Source organism: Dryobates pubescens, chromosome 3 (genome assembly GCF_014839835.1).
Source record: "Dryobates pubescens isolate bDryPub1 chromosome 3, bDryPub1.pri, whole genome shotgun sequence".
Classification (NCBI taxonomy): Eukaryota; Metazoa; Chordata; class Aves; order Piciformes; family Picidae; genus Dryobates; species Dryobates pubescens.
The window spans coordinates 38733296-38748933 of record NC_071614.1 but is presented as its reverse complement, the minus strand read 5'-3'; the positions used below and the strand labels follow the sequence as shown (position 1 = coordinate 38748933).

The window sequence follows — 15638 nt, the reverse complement described above, 5'->3', positions numbered from 1 at the left end:
TACTAATTTTGCCTGGTTAGAGTGGGGAGCAAAGCAAACTATGGAACGCTGCCGAGCACAGGCGGACGCGCTGCTGGGACGGGACGGGGCGGACGTGCGCGGAGGCGGCACACATGCAGGCACGCGGTGGACGGCCTCCTCGGCCCCGCCCGCCTCACCTGCGGCAGGTGCGCGGCTCCGCAGGGCCGCCCCGGCGCGGCCCAGTGTGACAGCGGCGTCGAGGAGAGGAGAGGGGAAGCGAAGCGGGTGTGCCCCGTCAGGAGTAAGTATCTCCGAGGGGAAGAGGTGGGCTCCTTAACGGGGAACCGTGGAGGAAGGTTCCTGCTCTCCTCAGTTCTGACCAGGGCTTTCTCACTCAGAGGCAGCGGTCCATTTCGTCGTGCCCCGCCGCCTCCTCCATCGCCTCCCGGGTGGGCGGCCGTCTGTCCGGCGAACTGCTGGGGTGGGCCTCGTGGGGAGGAGTAAGCCACCTGCCTCCCCTGTCCTGTAGGAGCCACCTAGAAGGGCAGAGGATGCTACGAGGCCCGTCAGCCCGTGGAGGGCTGCTCAGCTGGCTGCCCCATAGGGCTCTGCCGCCCTGAGCCGGTCAGACTCTCACTTCAAACTACGTAAACTGCGAGCAACGCTTAGATTTTTAGTTAATTGCCTTTCTCACCCAGTGTCGCATCCTCTAGTGGTGCATCCTCCAAGAAAAAATTCAAGTGTCAAATTTTAGGATGAGAGGAAATGGCCTCAAGTTGCAACAGGCGAGGTTTAGATTGGATATTAGGGCTATTTTCTTTACTAAAAGAGTAGTCAGGCATTGGAACAGACTGCCCAGGGTGTTGATGGAGTCACGATCTCTGGTGGTGTCCAAAAAATGTGTAGATATGGCACTTCTTGATACGGTTTAATTGCCATGGTGATGTTGGGTGATGGTTGAACTCAATGATCATAAAGTTCTTTTCCAACCGCAATGGTTTTACGACACAGTGTTGGATTCGGCAGGCTGCTGATGAAGTTGAGCATACACACTCCTCCTTCTCCAGAAGAGCTTGAGTATTCTTTTCATTTGTATCTAGCTTCATCTGTTGGGCCATCCCATATACCTGGCTGGTTTTGCAACACTGGCCGCCAGCCCTGCGACAGCAGGGTGTGACCAGGGATGGATTCTTCTGCTGCTTTTAAGACTTGTTTGCCTTGTTCTTCAGTCAAAATGCAGCACTTGGGAAATTAAAATGCCAGATTCTAAATTCTGTGCTGTATCAGTGGCTTCCAAATGAAAGTGATAATTAACTATTACAAGTTACAAAGTTTATGTAACTTATTTTCTGTCAAGTGGAACAAACAACACGTTCCCTTTATACAGTTTCATGTGCCTGCATACCTCACTTCTTTTGTAAATGCAGTTGTACAACTGCATTTTTAAATGTTTATTTTTCTCTTGCAGTGGAAATGACTGGTAATCGGAAACAGTGATTCTCTGTCCAGCATTCCCCTTATTATGCACTGCAGCACACTGCTGTCATACAGGTCAGGTTGGAGGTGTCAGGAGTGCAAGGTGGTAGAGCTGCATGGGGCTGTGGCACTCCTCACTTATCAGATGTGGCCTTGGTGAAGAAGAGGGCAAGATGAGTTGCTGTTGTCATTTGCACATGTAACTCTGCCATGTTGTATAACCTAAGCATGTACAATTGCCTTTAATTCTGCACTCTGTCAAGTGGAGTGCCTTGAAGTCTCAATATAGGAAGTATAATCACCACCACCACCACCACCTCTCTATGCATTGTGGGTCAGAGGGAAGTGAGGCTTGGCTTTGAAAACCCATTCTGGAGTTCATATAAAACCCAGCATTTGCATGTGTGTATATTACATGTTTGTACATGCCTAGCTCTAGCTTCAAGGCAAAGTATTCAATGTTTTCATGTCTTGGGAGGTTCCATCACCTTAAGTGTTGTTCTGTGTTCACAGCCCTCAGTAGTGGAAGAGTAACAGTCCATACCTTCTTCATTTAACATCGCTTCATACATTCACTGTAGCTCTTTATGTTGTATCATGTTATCACTGAAGATTACAAGTTTTCATGTGACAAACTATATTTTGGGATTATTTTTTTTTAACATCCATTACAGAGTTATAAAAGAGTCTGTAATGCAGGGCTGCTATGAAGAACAGGCTCTATGACTTAGTTGGAAAGAAATGCTACTATGAATAAGACAGTGCAAGAGCCTAGGTAGAACTAGGGCTCTTCAGACTCTTGATTAATAGATATTAAGCACTTTTATTTAAGAACAAAATGCTTATTCTTTTTAGCTTGAAAAAATGTTTCTTGTGTGACAAATTGTGTAATTCATTATGAGAATTGGTAATTTCGTAAGTTTGAAGCATGCACATAGGGAACTAGGACATTCGTGAAATGGATAAATGAGAGCATCAGAATGATGCAGACAGTTTTACTGATAAGGTGTTAAGTATTTTCTGCAGGGAATAGTTTGAATCTGTATTTTGTTAAGGTACCCAAATATTGTTTTCATGTAGGTTATTACTGTAACATACAGGACTACTAGGTAGTGTCCATTGAGATTGTAATCTGATACATTTTTTTTCTCACTATGCTTCTGTCCCTGGTGATGAAACAAACAAGATTTTTTTTAGGATTTTTTTTCTGAAAAGCACAGCTTTGTTGTAGTTCCAGCTTTCTTAGCAAAGGTTAATGTACTTGTTTACCTGCTTGGATTGCCTTCAAGTGTATTCTTGGTGATAAAAATAAAGTTAACAAACCAAAGTTGGTATTTCCTTTGGGATTTTCCCAGATTTTGCATATCCTACTAACTCTTGTTTTAATATAAGGTGAGTGAAGCAGAACCAAAATGCTAGTTCTGACTTAGCTCCAATCATGTTACTTGCATGATCTTGCTTGGTGGGCAGCGCCCAACCTCTTTGGTACCAATTGTTTACACATCAAACACAATAAATGTATATGAAAGACTTGCTGAAAGGGTTTCAGGTAGACAGTTTCCCAGGGTTTGTGTAGCAGGGTGAATAGGTGTGGTGGTGTGTTTTGAGAAAAAGCCTGCAATTCTCATAATACAAATTCTTGAAAGAGTTCACTTGTTAGTCCCAGACAACCCTCAAGGTAACTCTGTCTGCCTTTGCTGCTTGTTTTAGAGTCTACTGCTGTCCCTCGATTCTTGAAAATGCTGGTTTCTGACTGTCTTTGTACAAACTGCATGATTTCTTTCCCCCATGCTCCTTGTTTTCATCCACTCTCCTAGTGCAAAGGCTGCAACTCAGTAGTGGAACTGTGGAGTCAAGACTTTAGCATTGTTGTAAACTGCTGAAAGTTCCAAGGAATTTTGAAGATTTTTAGCTACAGGTGTTCTACTGCTCTGCCTCCCGTGCAACTGAGCAGATGTCTGATACGCTTTTTGGAACAAAGTCCCTGACTGTTGTGCCTCAGGCTGTTAGTGACTGTTTTCACATGCCACCTAAGAAGTCACCTAGTTGAAACTTGCATACACAAAGGGAACATGTATTTGTTTCAAGTGTTCATCTGTGTCAGTACCACTTTAGTCTCAGGTATTCCAGCTCTCAAGAAGTTCATGCTCTGGGAGATGAAAGTTTTTGATTATGCTACTTTTCATATTTATAAATGTTCTTATGCATAATTTTGAAATTTTTTCTGGTCATACAAGCTTTTTAGCATTCATATTGCTGCTACAACCATGGGCATTTGCACATCAACTGCACTTCAATGTTTTCTTGTGCTGTTTCTGAACTTCTTAGCGAAGTGAAAGCAAAGACTGACTTACCGAGGCTCATAGAAGCTTTTGCCATGGTTGGATTTTTTTCATTGTGACCAAAATCTTTCACCAAATGATTCAAAACCCACATGTGCCTGGAACTGTACTTTTGATGTTGAGGTTCTCCTAATGCCACCATGCTTTATTTCATCTGTTCATATTCAGCAGAATTTTGATTGTGTCAGAATTAGTTACAGGTTTTAAGTTAAAAGGCTTTATTTATTCTTTATTACACCTTGCTCAGATAATTTCACCAAATGTTCAGCCAACACATTATTACTGTTAGTCAGAATGTAAATTAGAGGCTGACGCACTTGCCTCATCAGCTTACAAATTAAGCAGTTAATCAATTTTGGTGTGATAGTCCCCCATGGGGTTTGTGTTGCTGACTCACATATGCTCAATATCTTCTCCTTTCAACAACAAGCAGGAGTGCAAATGAAGCTTGCTCCCAGGTGAGCATTCACTGGTCGTGGCATTCCAAACCCATCAGTCAATATATCCTCCTGATAGATATTATTGTCTTATTGCTCCTGGTTACCTCCTTCCTGGGCATTACTTGAATACAAAATAGACAATTATATATGCATACTTAAAAGCTAATAGTGAAGACAGTGCGACAGGATTATTCCTTATGTTAGGGAAGGGGTAATCTGAACATGCAATTTCTGCTTATTTTTATCAAAAACCAGACAGTTCTGTAGCATCTATTTTAGTAGACTTGCTATGTTAAATCAGTTTTTAAGAAGATAAAAAGGTAAGCTTGAGGGGGAAAAGGACAATTTGATAGGCGAGCAGAAATTTAAACCTTTTTTTGATGTCACACAAATCACACTTAGAGTTTTGCCTGTTTATACAGTGATTAAAATAAATAGAAACAAGATTCTTTTCTGTAACCTTCACAATAATTAGTGATTTTATTTCTATTGTGTGTTGAGACAGACACCACTATTTCATAGTTCAAACCTGTATGTACTACTTTTTTTGAGAAAAAAACAAAGTATATAAATAGTTTTGAGTTGTTACTGTGATTTTTCTACTTACTAAGCTTTTAACTGAAAAAAGCTGTGATGTTCTTTGCCTTTGGACTAAGTTTTATAGAACTGATTGATACAAAGAACAAGGAGGCTGAGAGGAGACCTTATCACTCTCTACAACTACCTGAAGGGAGGTTGGAGTGAGGAGGGGGCCTTCCTCTTCTTGATGACAAGTGACAGGACTAGAGGATATGGTTTCAAACTACACCAGGGAAGGTTGAGGCTACATATTAGGAAATACTTCTTTATTGAGAGGGTTATCAAACATTGGAATGGTCTGCTCAGGGCAGTGGTGGAGTCACCATCCCTGGGGGGTGTTCAGGCGATGTGTGGACATGGCCCTTAGGGACGTGCTTTAATGTTGCCTCTTCAGTGCTGGATCAAGGGTCAGACTGGATGGTCTTTGAGGTCTTTTCCAACCAGATGTATTCTGTGATTCTGTGAAAGTTTAATAGTAAGAGTGAGGCATTAGCCATAATATATAGGTAATCATTAAACTTTCCCCTTTTAGTGATGATTGTTGATTTTGTCTTTACCTAATACTGAATTCTGACAAAAAAATCTTGAGGGTGGCATAGCAGCGTAGCCTAAGGGGGAGAGACAAAGCTCCCTCTTTCCTCTGTGATAAAAGTATTAGATTCCTTTTGCTATAGCTCTAGCAATCTTGGTAAAATGGGAGTCTAGCCAAGCTTTACCAATCATCATATTATGCATAATTAAGGTCAGGGTGTGGATATGTTTTTGGTGGGGTTTTTTAATAAGCAAATCATCAGTTCCTCAAAGACCACTATAGGCATTCTGCCAGTTTCTTAATAGCTGTGTAACATCATGGAAGTAAATAAAGGAACTCAAAATGAACCATTATGTAAGGAATCATGGTAGCCCCTATGAGTGGCTGTGTTGGTTTTAAGCAGTGAAAGTGTTTAGTCATTTGCCTTGATCCCCTGTGCCACGATTGCTTGCCAATTAAAGTAATTTTGATTTTCATACCTGCTGCTGTTTAAATTAAAATCTGAATACAAGTCATCTCACTTGTAACCTTTCTCTAGCAGGTCTAACTTCAGAGGGAAACATGTTCAACATCATCTTTTTTTTCCTTCTCTTCACCCCCAGTTAGTATCTCAATTTTGCTTTGGAAATATCACCCATTTCTTGGCCTGTTTCTGAAAGTGCTCAAATCTGGCTTCATGCAAAGTAACTGGCAGTAAGTTGTCATATCTTCTTGCCTTTTCTTAGTCCAAAACAGTAATCCTGTATTGCTTCAGTGTGTGGCAGGAAGGGGAAAAGCAAGGGACAGCGTAAATGTGAATTTCTATAGATACTGAAGGGATGAAGCAGCAATGTTGATGTAGTAAAATAATACAGGGAAAAAGTGAAGTTTCTGCTGATATTTTGAGGATGGGAATGTTAGGTTATTCTTGTGCTTACTGTTGCAGTGTACAGCTAGATGTGGAATATCTCTCCATCTCTCCCATTCCCTGTTAATAAAGGAAAGCCATACCATGTGGCACAAAAAACCCCACCAAAACCCAAAACCAAACAAACAAAACCACAAAAATCCACCAAACCTTTTAAAGGCACTAGAGTGGGGAAAACATACTTTTCAGTTTGCTCAACTAATGCTGTTTTTCCATGCAAAATTTGCATCTAGGAATACAATGTTTAGAATCATATTGCAGATAAATCATAGAATCATAGACTGTTTTGGATTGGAAGAGACCTTTAAAAGTCATCTAGTCCAACTCTATCTGCAATGGAGAGGGACATCTTCATCTCGATCAGGTTATTCAGAGTCCCATCCAGCCTAACCTGGAGTGTTTCTAGAGATGAGGCTTCTACCACCTCTCTGGGCAACCTGTTTATGAAAACATTGTCCTCTTTGTTAAAAACGTTTTCCTAAGTAGCACCACCAGGACAGAAACAGATAGGTATTCTGTGAAACTTTTAAAAGTAAATACAGAAGAGGGCTACTTTAGCATCCTCCCTCCTGCTCCAAGGTGTAACCAAAACCTGATCTTGAAACCAATTATGTATTGAGACTTGAAGGGACAGTGAGGTAGTGATAGTATTACTTCTGATGACTCATGAAGTTCAGCTTTGAACTTTTTCCACTTAATTAGTAAATCCTACATGCACATAAGCATGCACACACTGTTTTCTGGTAACCATCAAGTAGTTTTGATGCATTTCTGAATCTGAAAATACGTATCAAAACTGTAAAGTGGTTTTTGCTTTGATTTTGTTTTGGTTGGTTTGGTGTGGTTTTTTTGTTTGTTTGTTTGCTTTTAGTCATCTCTTCTTGTTTGCAGACTTTTAGGCCAGAAATCATCTCATGTTTTCTCAATGGACTTAGCTAAGGAATTTCTTTTGTGATCTGTTGGAAATATGAGCTTCTTATACTTGTCCTTTCTAGTAGTAAGAAGAATTAATTTGGGATGTTCCTTCAAATTTTGAGGTCAGGCACAAAGAAGCAATGGTGAGGAAGGAGCACATGCAAAGATACATAGAATACATAGAATAAACCAGGTTGGAAGAGACCTTCAAGATCACAGAAGAGGAGAGTGAGAAGAGCACATAAGTTTGTTTTATATCTCTGTAGTCTAGAAACTGCAAGATGCTTGCTTTTGCTCCATAATGTTTTTTATCTCTAGTGTGCACATCTTATTTTCATTGTCTTGATCACTTTGCAAGGAGTCCTGCATGGTCAAGCAGAGCTCAAGTGAAGCATATCTTCCACTTTTATCTTGTTCAACTGTAAGAATAATTAAGTACCCTCAAATATGAATCTTGTGTAGTCTGGATAGGTGACCCTCCCCAAACCCAAGACCTCTAGACTTAAAAAATTTGTAAGTGAAAACCTGCATACAGAAGTGTTCCCTTGATTATGCAGATGGGCACGTGCTGTGTGTTGCAATCCTTAATTTTAAGTTGTAATACGCTAAAAGTGTATTATTCCTACTGCCTTGAATGTTAAGAATTGTATTGCAATATGCTTTTTGTGACTGCCTCAATCTATTTTTTTTTCTCTTATACATGCTGGGTATGTTCTTCCTCTGACTTTGAAAATCCAATCTCAAGTCCAGAGAGCAGAAGTCATGAAGACATTTGCTCCAGCCTGGTTTATGAATCTACTGAAAGCAATTGTCTGTTCATGTTTTGTTTGGCCTCTCTTCTTGCAGTATCCAAGTAATTTGAAATAGATCAGGTAATTCTTTAAGTAGCAGGTAGCGAGCTGCTGTTGCAGGAGCTCTGAAGGCAAAGAGCATCAGCTGGTTTCAAAAGGTATTAGACAAGTTTGTGTGCAAGAAGCCTATATAAATAGCAACAGGAACAACTGAAGATGTGTCTTCAACATCTTTTCTGTTACCAGTGTGGATTCTGAGAAAGTACAAGAGGAACAGACTGCAGAGAAGAACCAGGCTTGTGTTCTCTTCCTGAGTGACATCTTCTCTTACAACCATCAGAGACAAAATGTGGTTCTGATGCAGGATACCATTTCTTATATTTGCTGTTTCCCTGTTTGTTTGCTTTACTCCTTACTTGTAAAGAACAACTTTTCACATACAAATTACACTAGTTATTTTTTCATATGAGCTGTCCTGAACTGACCATAGATATAATTTCTTATTTCTTTTGTGCTATACAGTGAATAACCCTATACCTTCCAACCTGAAGTCAGAAGCTAAAAAGGCAGCTAAAATATTACGAGAATTTACAGAAATAACTTCCAGAAATGGACCTGATAAAATCATACCTCGTGAGTAAAGAAAATGGTTCGATTCAGTTAAAAACTCCATCACTCCCCTGTGTTGCAATTATCCTCTTTAACAGTTTCCTCTGTTTTCAGTGACCATAATTTAGCAACAGGTGGTAGCTTTAATGCTGGGGGGGGAATTTTCAACCCACCACACAAGGAATGAAGATTTAGGGTGCCATAACTTTTGTGAAAACATTTTGGAAGGTAAAGGGGTTCAGGTTGCTGTATTTTAGGCAGACGTTACATACTGGGAGAGATCTTTTGCATGTTTGCAGCCATGGGGTATTTGCACAGGAAGACTTCCTTCTTGTATGGATGCACTGTCTCATGCTTACCCTGGGAATGCCTTTTTTTAAGGCAGAGCCTGGAACAGTATCTCTGGTTCTTGAAGTGCTTTGTTTATTCGAATTAGCTAGATGAAAATAAGTTGAAGAGATTAGGGCACATTTCTCCTTTGATAGTAATTAAGCATTCATATTTGCTGCTGTCTTTATTTATGCAATTGTCTTCCTGCGTATCCCTTCATCTGATGTTTCTGCTTGTGGCTTTAAATTTAAAACTGTTGTGTTCCAGAGGATGTATAATAGGACTTGCAGGGTAATGGCCCTTTATTTGCTATAAAGGGCATCTAATAGTATAAACTGATTACGCTACTGTATGTCACTATGATTTAAATACAGACTCCTCCAAAAATCTGTAGTGAGATGCATGTCAACTATCCACTACCTTTTTATCTTGCTAAGGGTTCTCACACGCAGTTTTGGCAAAAAGCAAACTAAGTCTGGATGAGCTGACCAGGATAGCTGAAGCAGTGGTATCAGCATAGAGATCAGTGCACGCTTATATGACCTCTATTTAAGCTTTTGCTTCAGTTATTTGACCCTTCTCTTACAAGATCTTGAACAAATGATTTTGCTGTTTCAGCTCATGTAATAGCTAAAGCCAAAGGCCTTGCAGTTTTGTCTGTTATTAAAGCTGGATTTTTGGTGACTGCTAGAGGAGGAAGTGGAATTGTGTTGGCTCGCCTTCCTAATGGAAGTAAGTGGATATTTTCCTTTAGTCTTTCATGGGAAAATTAAAAGAAACAAATATTTTTTACTTCATAATTTCTTTTCATATTATAAAACATTTGTCAGTGTCTTTTCCAACCAAAACAGTGCTGTGACTCTACAGGATGTGTGAGGAGTCAAGCCGGTAGGTGACAATGTTTAGTTTGAAAGCTGTTTTCAATATTTTGTACCTACTTTTTACCACATTTAAAGTCTGTTTGAGAAAAGGATGAAATCTAAAAGTGTATAGTTGAAAATTTATTAGAAGAATGAATTATATTCAATTATGGACAATTGTAGGATAATTTGCAACAAAGATTGGTTTAGATCGCAAGGGCTTGTATTGCTGACATTCCTTCCACTGGGACAAATCAGTATAGTTATGTGATTCCATTGTAGTGCTTTTGAACACAGTTTTAAAAAGAGAATTTATTAGTGTGTTTTAAATGTAATAATAAAATGACTATTTCTTGTAACACTTAGTAAAATTCTTTATATTTGTCTTATTTTGCATGACAGCCTGGTCTGCTCCTTCTGCAATAGGAATTGCTGGCCTTGGTGGTGGATTTGAAATTGGAATAGAGGTAAAATTTTGTATTTGGAATACTTGTTGGTGACTTTTTTTGCAAGAAATTGAAATGCATCGACAAAGATCTAAAATTTAGTGAGGTAGCAGGATCTATTTTTCTCTGTAATGGTTTAGCACAGGGGCTAATTTGCCTGCTCTCCCAACACTGAAGTGAAGGGAAAAGTACGCAAAAACTCGGAATTGAGATACCATAAAAGTGAGATAAGAGTAGAGTTTACTGAGCAAAATCAGAAAAACATGCTACAAAATGCATAATTACCTTAGCCTATTTGCAGAAAAAGCATGACACAAGGCAGCAGCAAACAGAAGCAAGCAAGCCAAAAGCCCAAGCCAGAAAACTACTCTCCCATCCCTCCTTGTCTGGTCACCATCCCAGCAGAAAAGATCCAACACCCAAGAACCCAGAACCCAAAAGCAGCAATTGGAACAGGAGGTCTCCCATGTTGCAATCTGAACTTCAAGCCCCATAATACTTTGCTCCAGTTAGCACTTTCGTTTTTTGACAGCAGCATGGTATGTATAACACTGAAAAAACTATTACACAACTGATTTGTGCAAGACAAATTAAATAGTGTGTGTGTGATCTTATCAGTCTAATTGCTTGGGAGAGATTCAATGAAAAGAAGGGACATTACAGCTATTTCTCCACTTTTTGACTTCCAACAGGCTGATTTTTTCCTGTATGGAAAGCTTCCCATCAGTGTTCACACAGAATCCAACTTGAGTTAATTAAAAGTATCTTATACTTAATACCATATTGAATGCTTTTTTAAAGAGCACAAGGACCCCATTTGGCAAGAAACAGTGAGAGGAACTGGAGGTGGAAAAAAATGGAGCCTAGCTAATACTCTGTACTTCATGCATTTTGCACTAGTGGTTACTGACTTTTGTTTGGGAGCACCAAAGTTCATGATGTCTCCTCTAAAGGAATGCTACAGAAAAAGAGCTGTTTTCCAGGCAACATAAATGGTTAAGTAAGGACCTCTAAATATGTTCAGAGAAATTCTGTTGATCTTAACCCTGACTGCATTCTACCTCTACTTCCCATCTCTTCTTCCTTACAGTTCCTTCACCCTTGTTTGTTCCCATCTTTACTTCTCTCTCCCACCCTAGCCTCCAGACCTGTGCTTCCTCTTCTCTTTTTGTTTAGCTTCTGCTCTGCTGATTCCCAAAGAAAATCAATGTAACAGTATGCTTCCAACAAGATCTCTTGCTACAAGCCTTGTGCTCTTCAGAAGAATCCATGCATCGCTGACCTGGGTCATCCATGCCAGCCCCCAGTGTGTCTCCTACAACTAACCAGCTATGCCTGTCCTGACAGCCAGTCAGCCAGCAATCACAAAATGACCACTGGATCAGTATTTTACTGTCTCCTCATTGTGCACTCTTTAATCTCAGCCATTATTGCTGTGTACATTTTAAAGGGTGTTGTGAATAGTTATTTTATAAGAATTATTTTTCCTCTTGGCTTTTATGACTATAAGACAGACTCTTCACATGCTTTGATTAATCTGTGAAACTGTTCCTTCAGTCATCTCCATCTGATAGTGTAGCTAATGTGACCATTTACTATTGATACTTGCTCAAATAGTTTCAGTATAGAAGCTATTTCTGAGAGGGTGTTTTTCTGAACCGTACTATGCCCTTTATTGAAGTTTTTGTCAGCTTAAAAAAATACTGTTTCATTACTGCCATGTATAACACAATATTACTTATTTCTTCTAGTGAAGAGATGCTAAGTGGTGTAGGAACCCAGAATCCAATTTCAGCTTTTTTTTTCAGTCACATATAAACTTAAACCTTGCAGAAACTGGCTGAATTTTATCCGTATAGGAGAGATTATAGGGTACAATTGTAGTGGTACCTATGGGTGATTTTAAACAAGAAGAAAATCACAGACTTCAGAAGTTATGTGTCAAGCATTAGGACTGGGCTGGCCTCTGGATGAGTGACAGACACTCTCTGTTAATGCCTCTCCCCTCCCAAAGGGAAAGAGAAAGGGAGTAAGGGAGAGAGACTTGTGGATTGGAATAGAAAACTAGAACTACTTTAATGAAAATAATAGCAATAAAATGAAATGCATACAAATGTATACAAAACAAATACCACACCAAGCCTCCCTGAAGTCAATTAGGCCACTGTCACCACTGATGCTGTGGGCAGGCACTGGGGAAGTCCCAGATTGTTCTCAACAGTAGACAGGAACTGAAGTCAGGAGCTCATGCAGCGGTATTGAAGGCAGCATGGACAGAGTCCTCCTTAGAGGAGACTTGACTCTCATGAGCTCTGAGCTTTATACGAAATATGACATATATGGAATGGAATCCCTTCTTGCTCGCTTTAAGGTCACCTGTCCTGTCTCCTCCCTCCTGCAAGTGTGGCAACTTACTTTCTGCAGCCCCAATGAGATTTGGCAGACCAAGTATAAGTCAACAGCCTTTTGCACCCAAGTCCATTGGTAGGAACTATAAGCATCAAGCATTAGCACTTCTGGAAGCAGACACTCTCCAAAAATACACTGTTAATTGCACTCACTTGGAAGAGACTAAGATAAAAAGTAAAATCACTGAACAGAATTAGTTCTGTTCTGACTCAAATGAGGATATCATAGTAAACAACTTAGTACCTCAAATTAAAGGCTAATTTTAACATTCATCTCAATGCTTTCCTTGAAGGTTTTCTCACTATTAATTCATTTGGTGTGGATTCATCCTTTTAATGGGTAAGAGGAGGTAGCAGTATCCTGAATGACATTCTCTTTCCATCCCTGGATGATTCAGAAACTACTCATGTCAGCCATTTTTTGTTTGGGATCGGGTAGAGGTTACCAGGGGACTAATAAGAAAGGCCCCTCTTACGCTATGTGTAATACTCCTGGGCCAGCCTTGTGCAAATAATCTGGTATTTCCTCTTGCATTTCCTGCTGTCACAATTTGGAACTTCCGGTAAGTTAAAAGTTTTTTCTGAACCTGGCTTTCAGTGAAATCTGTCAGATGAAAGATCAGGCACTAGTCCTTGGCTAGTCAAGATAATCTGTTGAAAAGGTAATCCTCACAGTAAGGTATCAAAGTTCAATCTGCTCTGTTAAACAGGCTGGTACTGCTGCAGTGTTTGGGTTTGATATAGGTAGTGTCTTTACTGATCTTTCAGTTAAGATGGAGTGATCTTTAGAGAATCATGCATGTGTTTGAAAGAGTTTTTTCCTTCTGCAAAATGCTTCCTGGTTTGGGAAAAAAAAACGGTCGTGGAGACTTTTATTGAAATTTGTTAAATCAGAGAGTTATAGTTTTACAGTGCTGATGGTAATAGGCATCAACTTTAGTAGTAAAAGTTCTTTGCTACATTTTTTTTTTTCTCACAACCCAGGCATATAGTCTCTTTTAAATAGTGGGTTTTCATTTTTTATTCCCTATTCTACATTTGAACCTTTCAAAAATTCTCTGTTAGCTCTTATTTGTTATAATAATTTCTTCCAGAAACTGCCTACATATCATAAACTCAACATTTTTAAAAATTAAATATTCTTTCACATATATACATTTTTTATGTATATTAGACCCCATTTTTTTCTGTCAAGACAATAAATTTCTATCATTAACAGGAAAACCATCATCCTTTTTGGTTACTGTCTTCTGTCTTGCTGTTATTAATAAAATTATGGAAGGATCAAAATTATTTTCTTAATGTGATGTCTCCTCATATTTGAAAATGCCTATAGAAAACAAAAGCCCTTAAAAAGCTAGAGAAACAGTCACAGCTATTCTTGTTACAGGAAAAAAAGAAAAACCACAGTTACACTTGATTTTAAAAGTAAGTGAAAGATTTTTTAGTTTCAAAATATCTTGCAGAAAAAGAATCAACTTTGTTATGAAAACTTTTTCAAAGGAATCCTTTCCAAGAAAGGAAGTAACTCTCTGAGAGACTGGGAGATCCTCACTTGAATTGAAATCTCTCTAAATCTAGTTTTCATTTGGGGAAGGGAGTATTTTCAATGCTCCCACTACTTTTGGAAGACGTGTCTCCTGTGCCATTCTAACTTCTTAAAAAAGCACACTACTTTTATTTCATATTTTATAGGTTTCAGACTTAGTGATAATACTGAATCATGAAAGAGCAGTAGAAGCTTTTGCCAAAGGAGGGAATCTTACACTTGGAGGGAATCTTACTGTGGCAATCGGACCTCTGGGAAGGTGAGTAAAACACTTGCATAATGTGGGGTAGATTTAAATATAGAGTAGAATAAAATATGGAAGATAGCTTTTAAAGCTCTATATAAACATTGGTGTGGCTTCTTTTGATATGTTATAAAGCAACCTGGGCAACCTGTATGTTGACTGGACCATATTGTTCTTGTGTTACTGGTCACTTGTTACTTTATTTCTCTTTTTTTTCTTTCCTGATAAAGGTGTTTACTAGTAGAAGGAAAATGTTCTGAGATTTATTCTCTTTATGCAGTAGATTCGTTGGCTAGGCTCAATAAAGACCACAGGCACTACAGTGCCTGACTGAACTATGTGCTTTCTGTCATCACAGATCTGCCTGACAGTAAATGAAAAATAAAGCCAAATAATTGCTTTTAAACCTGAAGTGGTTAAGACAAATTACTTTGAAAGATGAGATGATATAGTCACAGAATAACTTGATAGGGACTGTGTGAGATCTGTACTCCAAACTCCTGCTCAAAGCAAGGTCTGTTATAGAATACATAGAATACATAGAATAAACCAGGTTGGAAGAGACCTTCAAGATCATCGCGTCCAACCCATCACCAATCCAACACCGCCCAAGCAACTAACCCACAGCACCAAGCACCCTGTCAAGTCTTCTCCTAAAAACCTCCAGTGATGGCGACTCCACCACCTCCCCAGGCAGCCCATTCCAATGTGCAATCACTCTTTCTGTATAGAACTTTTTTCTAACATCCAGCCTGAACCTCCCCTGGCGCAGCCTGAGACTGTGTCCTCTTGTTCTGGTACTGCTTGCCTGGGAGAAGAGACCAACATCTGTCTGTCTACAACCTCCCTTCAGATAGTTGTAGAGAGTAATAAGGTCACCCCTGAGTCTCCTCTTCTCCAGGCTAAGCAACCCCAGCTCCCTCAGCCTCTCCTCGTAGGGCTTATGTTCCAAACCCCTCACCAACTTTGTTGCTCTTCTCTGGACTCGTTCCAGCAAGTCAACATCCTTCCTAAACTGAGGGGCCCAGAACTGGACACAGTACTCAAGGTGCGGCCTAACCAGTGCAGTGTACAGGGGCAGAATGACCTCCCTGCTCCTGCTGGCCACACTGTTCCTGATGCAGGCCAGGATGCCATTGGCCCTCTTAGCTGCCTGGGCACACTGCAGGCTCATGTTCAGTCTACCGTCGACCAGCACCCCCAGGTCCCTCTCAGCCTGACTGCTCTCCAGCCACTCTGACCCCAGCCT

General features: G+C 39.9%; 1 protein-coding gene across 2 annotated transcripts in view; it reads left to right on the top strand.

Annotated features, from left to right (window-relative positions):
• Positions 1 to 14: 14 nt before the first annotated feature.
• Positions 15 to 15638, top strand: part of SH3YL1 (SH3 and SYLF domain containing 1) — a 40961-nt gene continuing 25337 nt past the window's right edge. Inside the window, exons 1-5 of one of the 2 annotated variants that reach the window (XM_054179990.1) lie at positions 15 to 262; positions 8466 to 8576; positions 9501 to 9614; positions 10145 to 10209; positions 14292 to 14404. In XM_054179990.1, coding sequence (XP_054035965.1) covers position 262; positions 8466 to 8576; positions 9501 to 9614; positions 10145 to 10209; positions 14292 to 14404 — 404 coding nt within the window. In that variant the 5' untranslated portion in view covers positions 15 to 261. The remainder of the gene's footprint in view (positions 263 to 8465; positions 8577 to 9500; positions 9615 to 10144; positions 10210 to 14291; positions 14405 to 15638) is intronic. The other variant, XM_054179989.1, reaches the window with a different exon arrangement.